The sequence below is a fragment of the Solanum verrucosum genome, unplaced genomic scaffold, assembly GCF_900185275.1.
Source record: "Solanum verrucosum unplaced genomic scaffold, falcon-dt-bn FXZP01000284.1, whole genome shotgun sequence".
In the NCBI taxonomy this organism is placed as follows: Eukaryota; Viridiplantae; Streptophyta; class Magnoliopsida; order Solanales; family Solanaceae; genus Solanum; species Solanum verrucosum.
Genome location: NW_026019936.1, coordinates 357,245 through 382,453, shown reverse-complemented (window position 1 = coordinate 382,453; position 25,209 = coordinate 357,245). Strand labels below are relative to the sequence as shown.

General features: G+C 32.6%; 4 protein-coding genes across 5 annotated transcripts; 2 read left to right on the top strand and 2 right to left on the bottom strand.

Moving 5' to 3' along the window:
- The first annotated feature begins 285 nt into the window (after positions 1–285).
- LOC125838413 (uncharacterized) lies at positions 286–7,819 on the top strand. The gene is made up of 10 exons (XM_049517478.1): positions 286–530; positions 2,455–2,521; positions 3,021–3,145; positions 4,024–4,132; positions 4,209–4,272; positions 4,358–4,413; positions 5,563–5,670; positions 6,246–6,395; positions 6,988–7,158; positions 7,434–7,819. The coding sequence occupies exons 1-10, from the start codon at positions 304–306 to the stop codon at positions 7,665–7,667; spliced, it is 1,311 nt and encodes a 436-aa protein (XP_049373435.1). The 5' UTR covers positions 286–303; the 3' UTR covers positions 7,668–7,819.
- Positions 7,820–9,125: 1,306 nt separating this feature from the next.
- LOC125838566 (40S ribosomal protein S27-2) lies at positions 9,126–15,863 on the bottom strand. 2 transcript variants are annotated; one of them, XM_049517622.1, is made up of 4 exons: positions 15,762–15,863; positions 10,341–10,442; positions 10,210–10,238; positions 9,126–9,470 (listed from the first exon to the last, which is right to left on the bottom strand). In XM_049517622.1, exons 1-4 carry the CDS (start codon positions 15,762–15,764, stop codon positions 9,344–9,346), a joined length of 261 nt encoding a protein of 86 aa, XP_049373579.1. In that variant the 5' UTR covers positions 15,765–15,863; the 3' UTR covers positions 9,126–9,343. The 2 variants fall into 2 exon arrangements, with proteins under 2 accessions (XP_049373579.1, XP_049373587.1); XM_049517630.1 differs by lacking the exon at positions 15,762–15,863 and adding an exon at positions 11,158–11,243.
- LOC125838582 (40S ribosomal protein S27-2) lies at positions 9,339–15,863 on the bottom strand. Its single transcript, XM_049517642.1, has 5 exons — positions 15,762–15,863; positions 15,250–15,351; positions 15,117–15,145; positions 14,122–14,219; positions 9,339–9,372 (listed from the first exon to the last, which is right to left on the bottom strand). Exons 1-5 carry the CDS (start codon positions 15,762–15,764, stop codon positions 9,344–9,346), a joined length of 261 nt encoding a protein of 86 aa, XP_049373599.1. The 5' UTR covers positions 15,765–15,863; the 3' UTR covers positions 9,339–9,343.
- A 5,032-nt stretch (positions 15,864–20,895) lies between these two features.
- LOC125838528 (uncharacterized protein At4g14100-like) lies at positions 20,896–25,209 on the top strand. Its single transcript, XM_049517580.1, has 3 exons — positions 20,896–21,263; positions 22,271–22,519; positions 24,739–25,209. Exons 1-3 carry the CDS (start codon positions 21,029–21,031, stop codon positions 24,903–24,905), a joined length of 651 nt encoding a protein of 216 aa, XP_049373537.1. The 5' UTR covers positions 20,896–21,028; the 3' UTR covers positions 24,906–25,209.

Sequence of the window (25,209 nt, the reverse complement as noted above, 5' to 3'; positions counted from 1 at the left end):
TTATATGATCGAAATTCAGATACATAAGTTGAAGGTCACTTCAGTTGTATTATGTTTTGCTTGAATTTCGGCTTAACTACTATTTCGAAGCTCCCATATGACTGAAAATCACGCAAAAATGACTGAAGTTTCAACTATTTTTGTCTGAACTTCTAAGCAAAAATGCACAGAGATGTGTTCCGACCCGAATCCATACCCGACCCGGAAACACGTCGGGTAACAGTTACATGTTGTTACAATACATATCACATATATATATAGTGGCGTACGTATTTATCGTTTCTTCTAATTTGCGAAGTTGCAATGAACTGCGTCACTGCTCCCAAGGCGAATTGGCGATGTTCGCCGGCGATTTCCTTCTACTCCGATTCCACTAAATACTACAATCGGAGCAGCATCCGCTTCTATCCCGGAAACCGGAAGTTCAGCAGAATCAGATGCGACTTGAAAGATACCGGCAGCAGCAGCAGCAACAGCAACAATCAGCCGGAAACAAGTACTGGAATCCAGTTATATAGAGATATTGAGAGGTCTGTTGCCCTAATCGCTCGATTACCTACTAGTCGATATTTCTAGTAATTTTTGCGGAACTTAGATTATCCCGACTTTGTGAAATCAAGTGGTTTGATTGAATGTGCTGCCTTTTCTTTTTCTGTGACTGCTTGGTGTAACTTGTCTTCTATCGAGCAAAATTAACATGTTCAATTCCCTGCAAGACAAAGCAATAGGTGATATCTTTTCATTTGTTCTAGTCTTAGTCGACAGAGTTACATATATTATTGGTGGAAGGTAGCAAGTATGAAGTATTGTGTGGAATTAGTCAAGTGCGTTATAAAAAAATGATTAACATGCAAAGTACTCCCTCTGTTCCACTTTATGTGGTATGATTCAGAGATCTGAATTCTGAAATTACCTAATTTTCGGTGTGAATTTGACTTAAAATATTCAATTTTTTTGAAATAAGATCTAAACATTATCTTGATTATTTTGATCAATACTTGTCACCTCCCACCAAGGTAAATGTATCCACCAAGGCTAGGACATGTGGGAAGAAGTCACCTAGTGTTTTTGTCTTCGTAGATATTTGAACTCAACCTCATGGTTCTCGTCCACTTCATTGACCACTAGGTCACACCCTTGAGTTCATAAGATCTACATAATTAGAAACAACTGAAAGAGTAGTTGACTAAAAGTTAACAATTAAAAGTATTTAAAAAAATTGTGGTGATAGAAGGTGGAACAGAGGCAATATTTGTAGTTAAATGGAATGAGTCGCTATACCAAAAGACTGCTGCTCTTTTTTCTTTTTTGTTTTAAAAAAATGAATCATATAACGATGACAAACTTCAAGTTGGATAAAAAAGAATGTCGATAAATATAGTTTGCGACATATTCTTCCTCCTCCATCTCTCTGTCCCTAATATGATTCATATAACGATAATAAAAAAATGAGTCATATAACGACGACAAACTTCAAATTGGAAAAGAATGTCGATAAATATAGTTTGCGACATATTCTTCCTCTTCCATCTCTCTGTCCCTAATATGATTCATATAATGATAATAAAAAAATGAATCATATAACGACGACAAACTTCAAATTGGAAAAGAATGTCGCTAAATATAGTTTGCGACATATTCTTCCTCTTCCATCTCTCTGTCCCTAATAAGCAGCACAAATACATTATAATTGAGCTGTGCAAAGTGAGCTCGACAGCTTATAGATTAGCCATAGGTTCCTCCTTGTGCCTAAGGTAGTTGCGCAGTAGGACTAAAAGCATTGACACAAAACCCAGGACAGCCCCCATAAATTGTCTTTTGAAGCAAGAATAACTGTTAAGAGGTAAGAATCAGAACAAGAAAGAAGACAAAAAAAGGAATTGTACATGCCAAAGTTGGCATTTCAAGGAAAGGTGACACTTTGAATATAATCTCACTCTTAATGAACCTTATGTCTTCTACACGTTGACTTACTATCAAGGCTCTTAACCCTTTTTATGGATCAGTTGTGTGTGCTATTATCTGTTTGTTCCATAAAATAAAATAAAAAATACCTTTAACACTTCCAATGATGGCCCTACAGCAAGAAAAATAAATTGAAAGCAGTGCTACAATTATGTAAACTGTTGTTAGCAACTATATTTTGTATGTGTACGCACAAACTGATGGACGCATGCACTTGGATATGTATATAATTGGAATCTTGATGATGAATGTGGGAAACTGTTGAACTTACTTTTTTAGCTAATCAGAAGATGAAAATTCATTGGTATGAATTGTTGTGTTTGTCTAACCTAATCTATCCATAATGTCAATTATACACGGCCATATATGATTGTGAATTTGGAGTACTAATCAGATGATTGGTGATTCTTGCTTAGCGTTGTCAGTTAAACAGTGTCTTTTTTCGCTCATCAAACCTAAAAAGTAACTACTGATCATGTTTATTCACAGATTACTTACAGAGACAGTGAAGCAATCTCAAGATTGGGGAAGCTCACAGGACTGGGATGAAATTGAGGTTACTAAAGGAATTCCCTAAAAATATGCTTTAGTTTCAGAAGAATTGAATCAAGAAACTTCTTTCCTTTTGTGTAAATTTACAAGTGTGTATTGATATGCAACTTGCTTCCTTTATCTCTTACCCCAATTTTGCGTTACTTAAACCATTTTTGGGTTGTAACCTTTAAACAACTTCTCTGTCTTCCAAATAAGCTTAAAGACAAAAAAGAAGTATCTAGTTTGAGAGGGCACAAAATTACTGTTAAGTTTGAAGGAATCGGTCATTATGCAACTTGCTTCGTAAGCATAATGTTGGATCAATGTATGTTTTGCCATTATAATGTATGTCTGGAATGGACGTTTATATGATACAATCTCAACTGTGACATGACAGTAAATAAGACAGTAGGTCGCTTATGAAGGAGAACAAGGACGGTGGCCCACATATCCATGTCCTATATACATGTTGAAATACTTTGATGAATTATAAATGAAATAAACTCACTGTGCTATTACAGGGAGCATGGGTATTGCAACCAAAAACCTCAAAGCCGAAGTTAGTCGTACATTTTGTTGGAGGTGTTTTTGTAGGGGCTGCTCCGCAGCTTTCTTACCGCCTGTTCCTTGAGCGGCTCAGACAGAAGTGAGTTGTTTGATCTTGATGCTAGAGTCCATCTTATTCTATCTATGTTAATTATGTGCTTATTATTTGAAAGCAGCATCTCTTCTTTATTATATTTGTGATGTATACACACCTTAAAATCATTCTGAATTATAGTTAGTTTTTCTCTCTTTTTCGCATTATTGATAAGCAGGATAAGAAAAGTAGAAGACTTTAACTTATTACTGCACCAATGGGGTGACGGTACTATAAATTTCTTCCATTCTCTCTTTCGCTGTATATAAAGCTTGAAGGTTGACCTCTCAGATTTTCAGTAAGCAAGAGAAGTGATCCTATTTTTAAATAGTATCTTGCTAGATGATTCAGTAACAATCATTCACTTTCTCGTAGAAGTGCACCGAACTTTATCCGGTGCTTTACCAACTGAAGGCATGTTTTACTTCAGTAGTTGGTTTAAGAGATCTCCAACTGTTTAATCAGACTTGTGCAAAATGTTTAATCATACTTTCGAAGCAAAGATATTTATGCTATTGGCTGTATTAGCCTACCTGATGTCCATTCCAGCAGTGTCATTTTATAGCCCATGTCAGCCCCTATTGTAAGTTAAATGGTCATGTTTTACTTGAGTAGTTTGGTAAAGGGATTTCCAACTGTTTTATCGGACTTTAAGAAGCTAAAATTCTTATGCTATTAGTTGTATTAGATTACCTGATACCCATTCCAGCAGTATTATTTTATAAACTAGTATGCTAATATACCTGATGATGGTAGCTATAATCCTTGTCCTGTTCTTGTCTCATCTGTTAAGTGGGGTAAATATAGTGCTTAGTCTTATTAACATTGTGAGACAGGGATATGTTGGTGTTGCAACAACTTACTTTTATTACATTCTGAGACAGGGATGTCTTGGTGATTGCTACACCTTATGCTAGTGGATTTGACCATTTCTACATTGCAGATGAAGTGCAGTTTAAGTTTGATAGGTGCCTTAGATTTCTCCAAGAAAGAGTGAGTTTCAGCTTTTACCTAAGATGAGACTGTTTTATCATGCTTTGTTTCTTATGAATGTCCATTGGTGACATAGGTACAAGACCTTCCTGTATTTGGCATTGGGCACTCTTTAGGATCTGTAATTCACCTTTTGATTGGTAAGTTACTGTATCTCGGTAATATTTTTTACATAGAGGTAAATTTGGTCAACTTGGTCCACAACGTTTGATGCTTGATGATCAGGAGCTAGATATGCTGTGAAAAGAAACGGGAATGTATTGATGGCTTTCAACAACAAGGTACTTGATGGATTTATTTTCAGCTTTATCCTGAACTCGTACAACTTCAAAATCAGTTTTAGGAATGCAAAGACAGACACAAATGGAACTGACGCATACAGGCTTTATTTCCCATATTTTGCTTTCATTTGTCTGTCTTTTTTTTCTTTTTTCGTTACTTTTTTTGGATGGTGGGACAGGGTAGGGGCTGCAAGCAACTGTATCAAATTAGATTCAGCTTCATAAGCTCAGGGTGGTCAAGTTGCTGCATGTTCATGGGTGATATGGGATCATTGTATGTCTTTCCAGAATTGCAGGAACAATCTGTACCAGTCTGAATTAATTTCTTCTGTGACACCTTTTATATTAACTTCTAGCTTTATGACTAAACCTAGGTATAGCATCTTAAAATGTGTGGCTTATCCTCAACCCTGTTACAATTCTAGTTTCATCTGGCCTGAGCTAAATGAGGCTTCTTTAGAGTTCGTTATGCTTCAGTTACATTGAGTGGCAGAGTTAGAAGTTTATGTGTAATTTGCTTTTAGGCAACTTATCATATAAAGGGTAAATATTTTGCACTCTCTCTTGTTTGAATGGTGGAAACTTGTCCTTAGTTTGAACTTCTAAAGTCCAAGTCTTATACAACAACATCTATGCCTTAGTCCCAAATAAGTTGGGGTCATCTATATGAATCCTCACTGAGTGAGCGTGTTCCCCATTTAAATTCTAAAACTTGTAGGAAAAGGAAAATAGAAAATTTTGATGGACCTAGCTATGAAAATATTGCAAATTGGTTGAATCAAAGTTTCTGCTTTTATTGGTTTTCATTTGTGGAGAACCATATTTTGGTGTAGGTTCTGTTTTTTTTTTATATACGGCTTGTTATACGAGGATCTCCCCATCATTAATAAAATTGTTTACCTTATAAAAAGAATCCAAATTACTGTTTTTATAGTCATCCTGTAGATGTTCATGCAAGTAAAAAACAGTAATATGTGTACATGTTTTAGGTCTGCTCCTGTTAGACCACTAGGAGTTTGAGTTTCTGGACATTTTAATGTGCACAATAATATATGTGTGCTGAAGCCCTGCGGCCTGGGTAATCTATCACCATCTTAGCATATAATAATTGGAACTCTTAACAAGTTTCCTATTACTTTCTTTTCCCAGGATGCCAGCCTTGCAGTGCCGTTGTTCTCGTCTGTTCTTGTTCCAATGATGCAAAACTTTGGACCAGTTTTATCACAGATCGCATCATCACCAACCATTCGTCTTGGGGTAAGTAGCTTAATTCACCAACTACCCAGCTTCTGTTCAATGTTCTTGTTAGATGACTTTCACATGTGACATTATAGATGTTTTTTCCTGGATGAACGGGTTGGATCGAGACCATTTTTGAGTCATCAGATGGATGGATGCCAAGACTAGTAAAATTGCCTCTACATAATTGTGTCATGTGTAATTGCTCAAACACAAACAATAATAGACTTTGTTACTAGAATTTCTAATCTAACTTGTATCCATGTTTACTCTAACTGTCTCTTGAAAAAATGCTAATTGATCAAGAGTATCCTCTTCTTTGAACTCTTCACAGTGTCCTATTCATCTTTTATTTGAAGTATTTTCTTTTGAACTGATTTCACTTTCTTGAAGGTTTTGCTCATTCTTTTGTGCCTTCGGTTGACCTTCATTTTTTGTGGGATGTTGTAATGGTTGGTAGGTATTAAATGTTTTCTAGGTTCAAACATTATGTCACTGTTGTAGTCTTGTAAGTCACTTTTTCATAAAATTTCACATGGAACTGAATAAGAGGATACCATCTTTTACTCCACTCATATGTTCTATATCTACAGGCGGAGATGACTATGAAGCAAATAGAGAACCTTAGCCCCTCAATTATGAAGCAGGTTTTTCCACTGGTTGAGCAACTGACTCCTCTATACACGGACTTGATTAATGGAAAAGAAAATTTCACTCCAAGGCCCGAAGAAACTCAAAGACTGGTATGGAAAATTTTGAGATCTTAATGCTCATTAACTGTAGCTACATATTAACTAGGTACATATCATGAACATTTTTAGTTTACTTTGTTGCTATTTTCTGGTGTAACTTGTGTAGTGTTTATTTGTATGACCAATTCAATGACTACTATGCAAATGTAGAGCAGATACATGTAGGGATGGCAATGGGGCGGGGTGGGCTTGTCCTTTTGTGGGGAAGGTATGGGGTGGGGCGGGTTGAAACAAAATTTTGAACATCTTGTGCAAGGCAGGTTGCGGGTTGAAACAAAATTTTGAACATCTTGTGCAGGACGGGTTGCGGGTTTCACAAATCAGTTTCTTAACAAAATCCCTACCCACCCACACACCCCGCCCCCAACCCAATTCCTAAAAGAATGGCAGGTCTGATTTTTTCGTGATTTAAACTTCATGAAAAAAAAATGTTCAAAATCATAGTTAGAGGATAAAATTATTTTACTTTCCCAAGTAGCAATAATGTCATAGGAAATGGGATAATAGAGTAGCCTACACAAAATATCTATCTTCGTTGTCCAAAATTTTGTTAGTTTTCTTATCTAATATATATATATTACAGATAAGGTCCTACTACGGGATTTCGAGGAATCTCTTAGTAAAGTTCAAAGATGATACAATTGATGAAACTTCAACACTAGCTCAGGTGCTCAGCTCAGGTTCTGCCATCAGCTCAATGCTGGACATGTCTATCCGCACTCTTCCTGGAGACCATGCGCTTCCTCTACAGCAGGTTCACCTTAAACTACGAAACTCAGTGAAATGAAAGTACATCTCATCTAGTTTCGACAATTTATGTGATGCATTTTCCTTTTTAGTTTGTCCAAAAAGAAAGATATATCTTCTCATTTACCTTTAATGAGACGATTTATAGCTACATAAATTGGGACGGGACGGAGGGTGACTCTGCTGGCACATTCATGTCAGGCCAACTTGTTCTGCAAATAGGTGCATTTTCTAGAGATTGAAACAATGTACACCATATCTTACCTTTCTTTCATTTTTCAGGCTCTACCAAATGTTCCTCCAGGAATGACGGACGCTGTTAACAGGAGCAGCGAGCTATTGGCGAATTTGACAGCAGGAACACCATGGGAAAACGTCACGAAGGAAGTCAGCAATACACTTGGTAATGTAGACTCTATAATTCTTAACTCTGGGAATTCAAAGGACTTGGATATGCTTGTGGAGACAATAACATCATGGATGTACTCTAACACAGGCCCAAGACTTTTACAGTGATATGCTAAAAAAATGTATGTATATGAACCCTCCTAATAATTTGTAATGATTGTATATACTTGATTGACATTTGGTCATGCTCATGTATAATGTATACTTGGATTTTTGGTATAAAAAGGTCAATTATTTGTAACTAGTAATGTCAATTGTAATCTGTGTATTGGATTGATCATGACCTGTGTACGATCGATAAAATTGGAGCAACTGTTTTATTTAAAGAATATATGTTTATTTTAGAGAATTGATGTGTTTAGTCATATTTTTAGAACGAAAATGGAATTGTAAGTGATTTTGAGTAGTAACTGAAGCTGGAATCGAGCACTTTTGGAATTTTGGCAAAGCACGATTTGTTGCTCTATTATTGACGAAAGTGATTTTTAAATGGATTATTCAAACACAAAATGTTATTCTCGAAATGTATTTGTTTAAAAGCAGTAATAATACATTTTAAAAAATAAATCAGAGTTTAGAAATTTGATGTACGTATCTTTGTCGTACATGATGTGAATAAAGGATAAATGGTGAAATGAATATGACGCATTTTGGTCTAGAACGGCCTATCACAAAAGCCAACGAATCGCAGCTTAAGCAATTCAAGTTACGACAAGAGAAATTGCTCAGATGATAAGCATTGCTCACCTCCGCTCTTAAGATCAGACAAAAAAGGAGCACTTGAAGAAGGAAAGGATATGACATGCCCTTCTCCAATGTTTTTACTTCTCACGTTCTGAAAACACATCACTTTTCATTGCTTTTTGTACAAATTATAATGACACTTAGCAAGTGAAACAATATAGTAACAGTGATTTGGAATCAACCAATTCTTTTTTAGTTTCCATTTGGTGTTTGGTTATCCAGATTGGAGCCCAACTAAATCTAAATTCACATTTCACACCAAAAAGTGTCCCACATTGGGGGAGGTAAAACACTCTTTAACAAAGAAACCAACAGCTCATATAGTCTATGTTTTTACATATTTTATAATCAAGATTACCTCTATCTCTAAAATATGCAACCACGACACACTGCTAAAAAGAGGAGAGCCTATTTTATAAATGAGCCAATCCACAGGCCAGTGACGCACTGTCCAAAACACGAAAATGAACCCACCCCACTCCACCCTTCTTCACTTAAATACCAAAACAATCCCATGACCTAAGACAAACAACAAAGTTGTCTAATGTTTGGTCAATATTAGAATTGGAAGACTAAGCTAATAATACTCACTCAAGTTAACTTCAATCCATTAATAAATTTCCGATCATAGCAGCTGTATACCACAATTCAACAACGTACTCAGTGTGATCCCACGAAGATGAGAGAAGATAGGATGTACACAAACACAAACCAAACACAGAGAAAGAAGCCGAAAAAGGCACTCATAATGGGAATAAAAGCTCAGACGAAATTTCTATCAAGGAATTCAAAGAAATTGATGGGGAATATCATAGGTAGAACAACATAGAGCTAATATATAGCAAAATTCAAAATCCATAAGTGAATTGAAACCCAATTTAATTGAAAAACATAGCATAACCAGACATGGTAACCTAAAAATCCTTTGTTCTTAAAAGATCAAAAAAGAAGAAAAAAAAACAGGACACCAAAACTGACTTTGTTACCCATATAAACTTTTTCACTTCCCACTCTAAAAGCAAATAGTTGCCTGTTCTTCTCTAATCTCCCTTTCTCCTGAAAGAACAACCTTCAGTGAGTCTAGCACGTCCACCAGTTGGCTGGCACAAGACCGTCTGGCAGTTCCCGCACACCACCACAGTCTGCGAGTGGCTGAACACCGTTGTTCTGCACGTAAAGAGAGAACGAGACTTAGATGAACTGAATTATCATTGTATGACAAGAGACTAATTTGAGAGATGTAATTGCAGGTGAGGTTGAAACTGAACCAAGGTGAGGATTGGATGTCCCACCATCCTTCCGAAAACAATCAGTTAGTGTGCATAAACTTCTACTTTTTACTTTGAGAAAAGAATTGCAGATGCTAACTAGTTCATCACACATTACAAACCCTGTTTGGACATGAAGTTTGTTTCCATTTATTCAAAAAGTACATAAAAACTTGTTTGGTTATTATATACATTAGAATGACTTTTCTGTTAATTATTTAGGATGAGTTCTCCAAACTTGATAAAACTAGTTGGACTATTTTTCCAGCCAAAGAAAGCAGGGAGCTTTATAACATAACAAAGTGAAATGTATCCCAAACACAAGTTTAATTATCAAATACCATTATTCAACTTCAAATGCTATATTTTTTTACAAACTCAAATGTTCAAATACCATTTCACATTCAAATACTACTCTTTTTTTTCAAATATCCCTAAAGTTATCAACTTCAATTTTTCAATTAACATTTTTCAACTTCAATTACTATTACTTCTCCAAATATCACAAAATTCATCAACCTAAGTTTTCCATTACCGTTTCTCAACTTCAATTACTAGTTTCTTTTCCCGAATATCACTAAATTCATGTCAAAAGCACCAACTAAGAAAAATGAACAAAAGGAGAAAAAAAAACTTACATGTTAAAGCAACCCTGGCACTTCACATCCTAGAAAACCAAAAAAACAAATAAATCACAGATTAATTCCAAGAATAAAAAATTCAAACCACAAATGCATATACAAATACATTGACAAACTGTTTCCTTTACCATGAAGAAAGAGTTGGGAGATTGAACCAAACGCTTGAGCTTGTGCTTTCTCTTCTCCTGCTCAGCTGGTGGGTTCAACAAGTCAACATCATTTGGAAGAACCTGACAAATCAGATTTTTACGTTAATACAAAAAACATTAGAAAAAAATCCAAATCTCCATAGCTAAAAGCTCTACAATTTGTAACAGATTACGTTAATACAAAGAACATTAGAACAAGTTTCAAATCGCCATAGCTAAAAACTCACTATTTTTGCTCCATCTTTTAGCACATAACGTAAAGAGCATTAGAACGAAATTTGAAAAACTATAACTAAAATATCACCAGTTTCACTCCAATTTATAACAGATTACGTTACTACAAAGACCATTAGAACGAAATCCAAATATCTACAGCAAAATTCTCACCATATTTCCGTCCAACTTATAACAGGTTAGGTTAAGAACATTACAACGAAATTCTAATTGCAACTCACCATTTTCGCTCCAACTTTTAACAGATTGCGTTGATACAAAACATATAAGAACAAAATTCAAATCTCCATGGCTAAAAACTAACCATTTGCGCTCCAATTTTTAACAGATTATTACGTTAATACAAAGAACACTAGAACGGAATTCGAATCATCACATCTAAAAACTCACCATTTGCGCTACAATTTTTAACAGATTATTACTTTAATACAAAGAACACTAGAACGGAATTCGAATCACCATGGCTAAAAACTCACCATTTGCACTACCACTTCTAACAGATTATTACGTTAATACAAAGAACACTAGAACGGAATTCGAATCGCCATAGCTAAAAACTCACCATTTTCGCGAGGCTAACGGGAGATTCCGGACGGCGGCGGAGGAGGAAGAGAGTCGGAGGCAGCTGAAATGAAGACGCTGGAAGAGTTATTCTAGGGTTTTTTCGCGAAGATTATAAAGGGATTTAGGAATGTTATGGGCCGTTGGATTTAGTAGAAGAGTTTTGATCTTGGCCGTCTGTTTAAGGTCTTTTAGATTCAGTAGGGATCCAAAGGGTAGGATTGTCCATTCACAATTTTTTTCCTTTTAATGCTTGTGCATAATTTTGAAACTATATTAGAAATGTAGATTAAACTAGAAAAATCAAATGCGACAAATTCAATTAAAAAGGTTTTGATAAAAGAAATAATCTCTAACTTCTCTTATAAAATATCATATGATGCATAAACTCAATTTATAGGTAAGAATAATGAAACTTGAGAATGCATAAGAGGGGGGGAAACTTGATGAGAGATTTCCCTTTGTTTTCTATCAACATTTCCAAATTTTACTTTTATCCTATACTAATACCTTTCTAACCATGCTAATTAGGGTCGTTCAAAATTGAATCAAAACTGATAATATAAACTGATAAAAAGTTATTGGTTTATCGATAATTTGTTATTGGTTTAGCCATTTCGATAATGGTTTTGATTTTTTTTATTATCGGATTATCGGTTCTTAGAAGTTTGAAGTTTTTTCTTAACAGGTTAACCGATAACCTGATAGTAAATTAAATAATTATATATTTAGCATTTAGTGTATAAAATCCTTGACTTAGAATTCGGTTTCATACTGTTATTTCTGACTGTCTCAAACTTTCGGTTATTATACAAAGTGAATGTGTTGTTTTTGAGCAAGATATAATCTGTCAACTCATGTGCATGGTATATTTGGTTCACCTTGTTTCTAAGTGATTTTCAATAAATAAAAAATTGTATCAAATCTTATCGGTTAAACTGATAACGATTAATAACTGATAAACCAATAATCAATAAGTCAATACCTTAATAGTTCTATAAAAGTTTAGTATGTCTACAAATCAATAATCGAAAAGTCAAACCGATAAACTTCAAAATCAAACCAAACCGACTGATACACAACCTTAATGCTAATTATAGTATTATTAAATATTTATCAAATAAAAATGTATCATTTTTTTTACTATTTAAAAAGAAATTTGTGAATAATCAATTGACACAAAGAAGTATTTATCAAAACAATACAACATGATACACCATGAAATAATACTCATTGTTGATCAGTTCAATTCAGTTGTATGTATCATCAACTTTCAATTTGTGAGCACGCTAATCCGATTATCAAATCAATAAGATATTTATAATTATTTTTCGATTAATCAATTTTTGGTTTAACAAATAAGAAAATGCTCATATAATCATGTTCACAAAATTAAATTACTGCAACACAAATTTTACATTAATAGCATTTGCTTAAGACATAATTGTTCGAATGCCTTCTAAAACTCCTACAATAAATTGCAAAAAATAACATTAATAGTTTGCATTTATTACAATCAATTTTAAAATTGAAAAGGAAGAAAGTAATACTAGTTTGCATCGAAAAGATAAAAGGTATAACAATAGTTAATTGGTTAAATAGCCTCTTGAAATTGCTCCCCAATGTATCTATCCGCAAGAAATTTCACGAAGGGTGTTCAAGTGCTAAAGTGAACCTGTTCTTCTTAAAAAGTGGAAAAAAATTGCTACTAGTGAGATTCGAACACACGAATATTTTAAGTTCGCGGGCCTTTACTCTTTCAAGACACCTGAAACCACTAGGCTGCATCATATTGTTGTGTCAAGAGTGTTCAAAATATGTTATTTAGTCACTTTATTTATCATTTTACTTCTATATACGGTATAATTTTCCGACGAAGGGTGTCCAATTACACCTTGACATAAGGGTGGCTACGCCACTGTGCATGACCACCTGCTTGTTCGATTGTGCCTGTAGTGGCGCAATCACAATTTAAACTTTGTAAGGACTAAGGTCGTGCAATAAATAAATAAAAGCTTTGCTCCTTTTTTACTATAAAAAAAAAAAAAGACGACAAGTCTAGTTTGTATTGCCTATTAACGAAAGTAACACTAATACATAAAATATTAAAGTCACTTTTATGTAATTACAAATAGAATAGTAATTTAAATTTAATGTTATTGAATTATCTATTTAACCATTAACCAAAATCATAAAATCAAACCAATCTTAATAAAAACAAATTGGGGTAAATGCTTTTTCTTAAGAAGCAAATGCTTATTTTAGAGAGTTTGAAATGTATAATCACATTTATACCAAGTGATTTGAATTGTAAAAGAAGCTAAAATGGAGCACTTTGGGAATTATGGAAAAACACGAATTATTGTTCTATTATTGACAAAAATGAATTATTTAAACACAACGTCATTCTCCCAAAGAGCAGTTATAATAAAATACATTTTCTAAAATGAGCAGATTTTAGGATTTTGATGTATATATCTCTTTCGTATTGTATGGTTTATAGATAAATGGTAAAATTAATGCTCTACACATTTTGGAGATTAGAGTGGCCTATCACGAAAGCCAACCAATTCAAGTTAACAACCAAAACGATTGCTCAAATGATAAGCATCTCTCACCTCCACCGGTGAGATACAAAGATATCTCCTAAAACATAATATCTACGAGTTCAAATGTGACTTATTTCCTAACAAGTAAATAACAATCAAGGGGTTCAAAAGATATTGATGGGGAAATACAGTTAAGGCACCACAAAGAGCTAATACATAGCAAAAATTCAAAATCCAATTTAATTGAAAAACATAGCATAACTAGTCATTGTAAACCCAAAATCCTTTGTTCTAAAACAAAAACAGGATTACACCATAACTTAATTTGTTACCCATATTAACTTTATCACTTCCCAACTCTAAAAGCAAATAGTTTACTCATCTTTTCTAGTCTCCCTTTCTCCTGAAAGAACAACCCTCAGTGAGTCTAGCACGTCCACCAGTTGGTTGGCACAAGACCGTCTGGCAGTTACCACACACCACCACTGTCTGCGAGTGGCTAAACACCGTTGTTCTGCACACATATAGAGAGAAAGACTAAGAAATGAACCAAGTTATATTTGTATGACTGAGACTAATCTGTAAGGTGTCATTAAAGGTGAAGTCGAAACTGAAACAAACTCAGGATTGAATGTCCCACAATCTTTCCCCAAAGATTCAGTTAGTGTGCACAGACTTCTACTTCCCTAAGGCGACTTTCTTGCCTTAACAGAAGAATTCTGTTCATCAAACACTACTGTTTGGACCTTAATTGCACGGACTCTTTACTTTTGATGCCTCACCCGTGTCGGATTCTCCAAAAATAGACTACTTTTGGCGAATACAACACGCACATATTGACATTTTTTGAAGAGTATGAGCAACACATAGGTTTGGACATTTTTTTTTTTCCTTTTTTCAAAAAGCATTGAAAACATTGTTTGGCTATATAGATTAGAATGACTTTTCAACTAATTTTCGAGGATGACATCTCCAAACTTGTTTTTCCAGCCAAAAAGTTGGAACCTTCTAACCAAGTGCAATGTATGCCGAAACTCAAATAAAATTTTCAAATACAACTTTTCAGCTTCAAATACTACTTAATATGGAATGTTAATGATTTCATCAACTTTACTTTTCAATAACCATTCTTCAACTATACATTTTTCCAAGCTTTAATCACCAAATACTATATTTCAACTTCAAATATACTACTTTTTCTAAATACTAAAATATCACTAAGTTGATCGACTTTAATTTCCAAATATCAATTTTCAATCTCAAATACTACTTTCCAAATATCACTAAATTCATCAACTTTACTTTTTCATTACCATATCTCAACTTCAAATATTACTTTTTTCCAAATATCACTAAATTCATGTCAAAAGCACCAACTAAGATAAATGAACAACAAAAAAAAAAAACTTACATGTTGAAGCAACCCTGGCACTTCACATCCTAAACAACACAGGAAACAAATCACCGATTAATTTCAAAAACAATATATATAAATTCAAACCACAAATGCATACACAGATACATTGACAAACTGTTTCCTTTACCATGAAGAAAGAGTTAGGAGATTGAACCAAACGCTTGAGCTTGTGCTTTCTCTTTTCCTGCTCAGCTGGTGGGTTCAACAAGTCAACATCATTTGGAAGAACCTTACAAATCCAATTTTGAACAGAGATCATGTTAATACAAATAACATTAGAACAAAATTCAAATCTCCATAGCTAAAAACTCAACATTATCACTCCAGTTTTTAACAGATAACGTTATTACAAAGAACATTAGAACGAAATCCAAATCTCTACAGCTAAAAATTCACCATTTCCGCTCCAACTTTTAACAGATTACATTAATACAGAACATTAGAATAAGTTCCACATCGCCATAACTAAAAACTCACCGATTTAGCTCTAACTTTTAACAGATTACGTTAAGAGCATTAGAACGAAATTCGAATCGCAATAACTAAAAACTCGCCGTTTTCGCTCCAATTTTAAACAGTTATTACATTAATACAAAGAACATTTGAACGGAATTCGAATCGGCATAGCTAAAAACTCACCATTTTCGCGAGGTTAACAGGAAATTCCGGCCGGCAGCGATGGAGGAAGAGCGTCGGAGGCAGCCGAGATGAAGACGCTGGAAGCGGTATGGTTTTTCTAGGGTTTTTCGCGAAGCTTATAAAGGGAATTAGGAATGTTATGGACCGTTGGATCCAGTAGAAGTGTTTTAATCTTGGCCGTCCGTTAAAGGTCTATTAGATTCAGTAGGGATCCGAGGGTAGGATTGTCCATTCACAAAATTCTTCCCTATAATGTTTATCTACTTTCTTTTGTTATTTTCTTTGATGAAAACTTCAAGCTTTAAGTTCAAGAATAATTTTTTTTAAAAAAAAAAATCTAGGGAAAAAAATAGATAACCAACTATTTTTTGAATGTATATTTGGTAAATTTATTTTTGTGTAATTGTTTTTAAATTATATTAGAGATGTAAATTAGATTAGAAAAATCAAGTACAAAAAATTCAATTAAAAAAAATGATAAAAGGAAATTATCTTTGACTTATCTAATAAAATATCATATGGGTAAGAATAATTAAGCTTGAAAATGCATTAGGAGGGTAACACCCTCTGTTTTCTATCAACACTAGATAATATAACCGCGATTCGCGCGGTAATTCATTATCTCATTAAAATTATGAATGATCATTTTTTAATATCTGAATATTAGAAATTTGGTATTGTCACATATATTAAGAACATGAAAGGTTGTAAAATTCTTACTCTTTAAAGATTTTATCTTATACATATTTCAATTATAATATTTGTTCTTTGATATAATTGGTTTCTCAATATTGAATGATTTTTCATAGATTAGTCAATTATCACTTTATCTATTGTTTGGTACATGTGCATGCAAATTATAAGATATTCAATTTGATGCCCTATTATTCATTCTTTAGCCAGTAACAATTAGTTTTTCTTGCTCTTTCATGTCATTGTCCATAAACACCCCTAAATATGTCATATTAAATTTATTATGTGAATAATATCAATGATATCAGCCTCTCGTATTCTCAAAAGTGTGTTCTTTGATTATTCTAGAGCTAATAAATCAGAAAAAGATCTCGTTAAGATTTTAAAAACTTTTTAAATCATATTTATATATGAACAGACCAAATCACATATTTATTATTCTAGAGGGGACCAGCTGGAAAAAATATTGGAAATAAAAATAATTACAAGTAATTTGGAGAATTCAGAAAAGGTTACAAGTACCAGTAGTTTTAATAATTGAGACTTCCCCACTTTTTTGTAATAGACATTAATAAGGAATAGAAAAGTAGTAATTGAAACATTTAATCTTTTATGAATAACGAATATGAAAGGATAAGAAAATATGTGAAAAATACATGATTCTTTCTATCTATCTATCTATAGTACCTTAAAAGTATAAACTATTTAACTTGAATATCAAATTATTATCATAGCCTTAACTTAAAACATCCAATTTAGTATATCTTTTATATTTTATATTATATTATATTTATTTAAATATTTAAATTGTAAAAATATATTAAAAGCATACACCTTTTAACAAAAGTGATTACATATGGAAAAATCCCACAAAAAGTAGGTACGAACCAAAAAATGTGGTTGTACTCAGTTGTTTGAGAATAGACCAGTTGAAATAGTTTTCTTTTGACATGTTGAATGAAGGAAAAAACTACAAAGAAATTATAGTTTTGTTTCATTATATTTTGGGCGATGATCCAAAGTAGACTTCCAAGGAATTGACGAAGTTTCACAAAAACTAGGGATGAAATTTGTCACGAAGAAAAAGATACAATAGTTAGTATAATTTGCCTAGTTTTTATAGGTAGTTCTTTGAAGTGACACAATCGAAGATATACAACCGTCTGAAGGGACACAAGAGTTGAAGAAATGAGTTTAAAGATAAAAATAAAACAGAGAAATACGTAAGAAAACATAAAAATAAGATTAAATTATACTTCTATCATCTACTAATTTATTCCCAATCATGCTAATGGTTAAAATTATCCTTAAAAAAAGGTATACTGTTTGTGGACTTTTTTGGTCAAATAAATAAGGCTTAATATGAATAAAATATTGAAAATGTAATTGAATATTTGTCAAATAAAAAACGTATTTTTTTAACTTACTAAAAAACTGTGTAATATAAATTTTAGATAAAGAAATATTTATTAAAACAATACAACATGATATATTGTGAAATAATATTGACTATCAATTAATTCGATTTAATTTTATGTATTATCAACTTTCGATTTATGAGCACGCTAATTCCATAATTAAATCAATAAGAATATTGATAATTGATTTTTGATTAATCGATATTTGGTTTAACCTATAAAAAAATATTCATATAATAATATTTACATGACATTCACAAAATAAAAAAAGTAGCAAAAATAGAACATGATATTTGATTTTACATTGATCACTTTGTTTGAATTCCTTCTAAATACTCCTACAATAAACTGCAAAAACAATATCATTAGTCTTTCTTTGTCACAAACAAATCTAAAATTGAAAGAAAAGAGATTAATTCTCATTATCGAGAAGAGAAAATATATTACAATAAAGAGACAACAAGTCTAGTTTGTATGACTTATTACCGAAAGTAATACTAATACTTAGAAAATATAATCTGTAAATTATTAAAGTCGCTATTACATATTTACAAATAAAAGAGTAATTTAAATTTAATCTTATTGAATTATCAATTTAACTATTAACTAAAATCGTAAAATAAAAAACCAAACTAATAACTCAATAAAACCAAATTATAAAATCATTAATTCAATATCGATAAATTTAATAAGTATCCCTCTATCTAACAATAGTTGTCCACTATACGATTTTGAAATGTTCAACAATAATTATCTACTTTATGGAATTAATTGATAATTTTACATTTAGTTTCCAATTTACCCTTATTATTAACTAGGTAATTTGTCCGCGCTTCGCACGGTCATAAATAATAATTGCATTGAACTTGCAAATAATCCTTTACTAATATCCATACATTAAAAATAATGGAAAAAATAGGTTCTTAAAAAAACATTAGCAATATTCCAACATGAATTTGATTATTTGTCATTATCACATAACTCAAAAACTTCTAATGACTGAATTATTCAGGAAATAATAAATCATTGGTTCTTTAATCAACATTAAAAGGAAAATAAGAATATATATACAAAGGCATTTCGTAAGAAAAAGAACACATTTAAGTTGCATAGATCATACAATTGTGATATATGTCTTAGGAAAAAATTCAAAAATTTGCTAACAAATTCAAAAAAAATAAAATACTCTTGAACATGAAAGTAATTATAACTTTTGAACTTGCATAATAAATTTCTACAATTGATAAGTGAGAAACTTCATATCTATGTAAAAATAGATAATATGTAAGCTTATATATAATACTTTTAAGTTATAGAATTTTATATAGAATATTAAAACATGAATTCTTGGAACTGAGTACAATAATTATTTTCTACACAATAAATATATCTACTATATGTGTATACATTCAATATAATTGGAGACAATAGTTTTGCACAAACACAAACAATAGAGTTTAAAACATGTACTCAAAAGCAACAATTAATATCATAAGCATAAATTAATGACTGTAAAAAACATACCAGGATATGTAAAAATAGAATGAAATAGAAAGGAAAAAACCGAGTCCACGAAATGCACAGGGTCCCCTTAAAGAAAATTATTCCCTTCTAATACCTGAGGTTTAAAGAATTAGATCCTCTCAGGATGGACAATTTTATTCACCAACGTATTAATACAAAACCAATGGTGTCAGTAAGCCACTCAACAAGAGCAAAATACACAAATATTTAATTGTGCAGTAGAAGAAGAAGTTTAGCATTTTCTTTGTTTTAAAATGAGAGAAAATCCCTTTATTTATATACAACAAAGGGTAGTGTGAACAAATGTGTATTGTGCCTTATTGGAAATGTCACAGCTCTTTGAAAAAGTCACAACCCTTCAGAAATGTCACAATCTTTCATAAACATCACAACCTTTCATAAAAGTCGCAATTCTTCATAAAAGTCCCAACTTTTCATAAACGTTACAGCGTTTTAGAAAAGTCACAACTTTTCATAAAAGTCACAATTTTTCATAAAAGAGGAAGACTAATTTTGGAAATAAATAAATTGAAAGGGAATCCTGGTTTGTGGTGGCGCCACGTAGGTAGGCCTAGGGTTCTCCTTCTATATATATATATATGATTATACTCATTTCTCTGACACTATATTTATTATATTTAAAAGACAATATAGTAAAATAATACTAATGGACAACTATAGTTGAACGACGGAAGTTTATTTTTTTCCATAATGACAACTAGGGGTGTACAAGTCAAACCGAACCGACGAACCAAATCAAACCGAAAAAAAAAATATCGATTTGTGGTTTGGTTTGGTTGATTTGGCGGTTGAAAAAAAAACTGACCACAAGGTTTGGTTTGGTATTAAAAGAAAAAAAGTCAAACCGAACCCAAATCAAACCGACATAATATATATATATATATATATATATATAATTTTATTTTATTTATAGATAAAAAAATGTTATTTATAATCTACTTTGTTAATATATTTTTAGTTAGTTTATAGTTTTCATATTTATACATTTTATTTCAAATTTGGGCTTGTAAAATTTGTAAATATTTTATTTTGTATTAAGATCCGAAGTTACAATTATATTGTTATAGTTTTTCAAATTCGAAGTTAACAATTTACTTTGTAAATATTTCGTTTTGTATTCAATTTGACTGTATCCTTTAATCTTATTAATTTAATATAATGAACGTTGATATTTTTTTTTAAATATTTTGTACTCATGTAAATTTTACCAATTTTATGAAAATTTCTATTCATTTAACATTTCTTAAGTTTAGCTTATCACACAGATAAGTAAAAATATATTTGATCATATTTTCAAACATCATATAGTTATAAAAAACCAAAAAACCAAAAAAAAATCGAAAGACCCAACTAAAACCAAAACCAAAAAAATCAACTTTACATAATTTGATTTGATTTTTAGATTTAATAAACCAATATAATTGATTTAGATTTTTTTTAATGAAAAACAAAACCTAACCTAACCGACCTATCACCCATCCAAAGAGAGTGTCACTACCTACTCACTTACAAACTACACAACATTTTTCCCCTTCTTTGAGCCTTATCTTCTTCTCAGAGAGCAGATTCACAACCGCCATTGCAAAATTTCGAGGCAATTTCAGGTCGAGTATGAAGAAGAGTTCGGTGTCGCCGATCACTGTACTATTTGTTGTTGCCGCAATACTAATTTCTTACTATTCCGATGTCTCGTCGGCAGAATCAAATTCAGACCCGACGCCGGCCCCGTGGCCTCATCAATTCCACTCGATACTGTTCGTCAATTTCACCGGATCTCTAAGCCTAATCGACCTTTGGTACGATTGGACCAACGGCCGCAATTTCAACATCATACAAGACCAGCTAGGTAAGCAAGGGGGCAGAGACGGATTTAGGATTTTAAATTTTATGATTTCAATTTTTTAGGGGCTCGTTTGATTTGAAGATAAGTTAGTATAATTAATCTGATATTATTATTTCATCCTTTTAATATTAATTACTAATGTTTTTATAAAATCTCACAATTAATAATTAAATAAGGGATAAGGAATTATGAGTACATTTTTGTTTCATGACTATTTATGCTTGTCCATCGTACTAAACGATCCTAAGTTTTTAATTTCTATATTTCAATTTATGTGACACAATTTGATTTAGACATACAATTTAAGAAAAAAAATATACTTTGAAATTTGTGGTCTAAAACACTTTTTGATAATTTGTGTGATTGTAAATTATATTATTAAGATTGTTAGAAAAAAATAATTGTTTTATTTGAAGTTAAATTGTTTCCACTTATAGAAATGCGACTTTTTTGGGGACTGCTAAAAAAATAATTGTGGCACATAAATTGATACAGAGAGAATAGTATTGAACGCGTTACATCTTTAAATTTATGAGTTCATATATACTATTTAGTTTTTTAGTGGAATTTAAACGTATGAATTTATATGTTGTGCCAATAGTAATGGGTTTAGATGAATTTGATATGAAAGACTACATCTCCTTTGTCTATGGATTTGACAGAATTCAATAGCTTAAACTTAAATTTTATATCTGTCTCTATCCATCTCAATATATGTGGCTTTTCGCTTATCAAGAGTCAATGTTGAACTTTTGAAGATTCATTTGATATCTTAATTAAAATCTGGTTATTCAGTAGCTATATAAAAAGTATTATAAGTTTGTAATTTTTCTCAATGAAAAGATACATTTTGAAATATTGATCCAAATTCACATAATTTGAATATGGAGAAGCAAAATATATCACATATATTGGTATTTGGTACAAAGAGTAATATGTACAGATAATTTGTCAAGATGCTTTTATAGGATCTTCAGAAATAATTCAAAATCCTAGCTTCGCTTCTGTAGGTGAGCTTCTCTATGATCTCGAATGGAACAATGGCACTGTATTCCGCTACACTCTAGACGATAAGAAGAAATGTAGTTCAACGCTGATTGATGTTGGGATTCTTCGACCAAATTGGCTTGATGGTGCTACTTATCTTGGTCAACAATTCATCGATGGATTTCACTGTAATGTATGGCAGAAGGTGGATTTCATTTGGTATTACGAAGACATCGTGACAAAGAGACCCGTCCATTGGGTTTTCTATACTGGTACTCTTCATCCCCTCCATCCCTCTTTTTTTAATCTTCCATTTTATGACGTTTGGACATGAATCGTTTGATATTTAAAAAGAATGTAGCATGAAGCTAAGTTGAAAAAGAGCATTTGAGGTTGTATTAGTAGAACACAATCGATATTTTCATGAGTGAAAACTTGAAGAACTCCTAAAAACTATGTTTCAACTTTGAATTCCATATTTCATGTTTGAAGTTGAAATAATGAACAAATTTGATAAACACTTAATTGAAATACTCGCCAAATAAAGGAGGTGTAGGTGCTTGTTTGCTACTCTCTCCGTTTCGGGAAGAGGCTTTGGTGGTGTAGGTACTTGTTTGCTACTCTCTCTGTTTCATTTTGGGACTTGATTTGGCACAAAGTTTAAGAAAGTAAAGGAGATTTTTAAATATTGTAGTGTTAAACTGAAGATGTGAAAAATATATTAAAATAGCCTTTGAATTTATGGTCTTAAACATGACATGGGAGATTGAAACTAAAGAGTTACTGCCTATAGAAAGTGGCATTCGCTGTGAAACAAACTAAAAAGTAAAGTAAGAGACATAAATTGAAATAGAGGAATGTTCTTTCTTATGAAGTCTTTGGATGGAGAGGTGTTTGAAGCTTTCCTATCGAGTTATCATGAAGTTCAGCATGTTCAGGGGCTCGGGTAGTCGTTAAGACTCATCAAGTTGTTTGTGGTCATCGACAAGTTCAATCACATTATTTGAAAATTCAAGCTTTCAAGATTCTTAGTTCTTCTATTTCCTCCTACTATGCCGTCATTGTTCTATTAGGCGAGATGTATGCAGTTTCTGTTACTGCCTTCGCTGAAGTAGACGCTTCCCTAAAAGTGGTCTGTCAACTGAGACTTGCCTTGTTGTGATATTTCATTCTTTTCATCCTATCAAGGAGAGACAATAACTGTCCAATTCTTCACCATCCCACCAACAAAATAAGGAACGACGAAAGCTGGGGGTTAACTTGTTAAATTGCTTGGAATCAAACATTAACTTACTCCTTTCATATTCACATACATATTAAAGTCTAACCTCTCTATAACGACGTCATTTGTTTGGATACTTTTTGGCTGCTATAGTGAAATGATGTTATAGAGAACATATAATATAACATAAGATGAAAATTTGATTTCAAAACAAACTGTTATTATGCCCCCAAGGCCTAGCTCAAAGTGGCAAAAGGTGGAGGATTTGTGGCTTAGGTCGCAGGTTCAAGCCCAACACCATGCAAAGCGAAGCCCGGTATTTAAGTGGAGAAGGGTAGAGGGGCGGGCTCATTATCCACCGAGGGTGTGATTGGTCCAAAGGGCGGGTCACAGACAAATTTCTCGGTTATAAAAAAAAAAAAACTGTCATTATAATGAAATGTTGTTGCAGAGGACGACTGTTATAGAGAGATCAAATTGTATTTCTCTCAATCTAGTCTCTTAGCACATTAACATGAAGGTATTAGAATATCCCTTAATTTGTTTGTGCAGCGTATGAGTTCGTTAGTCTTCTCTAGCTCTGCTTTAGTTGTTCCCAAGACTATCAAAAGTGGCTAAAGTTTAGCTGGTGAATTTGCTATAACTTGTAGTTGGGATTTAGCTGAAAAGCTACTGGTGGCCATTGCTCACAGCTTCTGTACAAACGATATTCTTTTTTGTTTTTCGAAATGATAACATATTTTTTTGCACATATATATAGACATCAGCCTTGTTACATCAACCTAAATGGATTGTTACATCAACCATGTTCTTGTTACGAGAAGTCAGAACTCGAGTTCATGCAATGTTTCTTGTATCTTAACTCAATCAGCTCTAGTATTCGTAACCATATCCCATAAAGTCATAGCTTCATTCAGCTATAAATGAACCGACAGACCAACAGCATGGATTAGTCACTAGGTGTAACCAGACACAATAATATCTATCTGCATTTGATGGAACTACTAATTAAAGGCAAACTCGAGTTGAAGAAATCTGATCTTTTTACACTAAACATAAGATCTAGTCTATGTACATCCTGACATATAAAGCTCAACTAGCTTTCTGAAGTCCTTCGCGTATGTACAGCTACCTAACGTGTTCTGGATAGTTGAGTCCTTTTCTTCACAAACCTGTGCAAAAGAATCTTGTTGCAAGATTGATCTCATTGTTTCTATACTCTTTATAAATAATGCTCGTGTTATAGGAGTAACAAGTTTAATGTTGCAGGAAGGTCTATTCATGTAATGACTTTCGAAGTGGGAGCAGTTCTTGAGGACGCAAAATGGCAAGCCCCTGTATATTGTTTCGATAAAAAACAGGTTCACGATCACCCTGCATCAGACAACGATATTCTGGAAATTGGCTCAAAAGGTATTTTAAGAGAGTTCATATAGCCGCGCAATTATATAAATAGCTCAGCTAGATGTTCTTAGTAATGTATTTGCCTTGTTTTGCTGCCTCTGCCTGAATCAGAAGTTGACATGATAGAAATAACCAGTTTCATCCCCCTATGTATGTGTTGTGTATTACAATAACCTATGTTGCTCAGACCGTTCATAAATGGCGATAGGCCGCACATATGTGGTAGCATTTTTAGAGAGTCCGATCAACATAGACAATCTCCATTGTATTAATGCTACAAGGTCTTTTTTATTGTATTAGCGGCGCAATCAAAATGTAAGTTTGAAATTGTAAAAA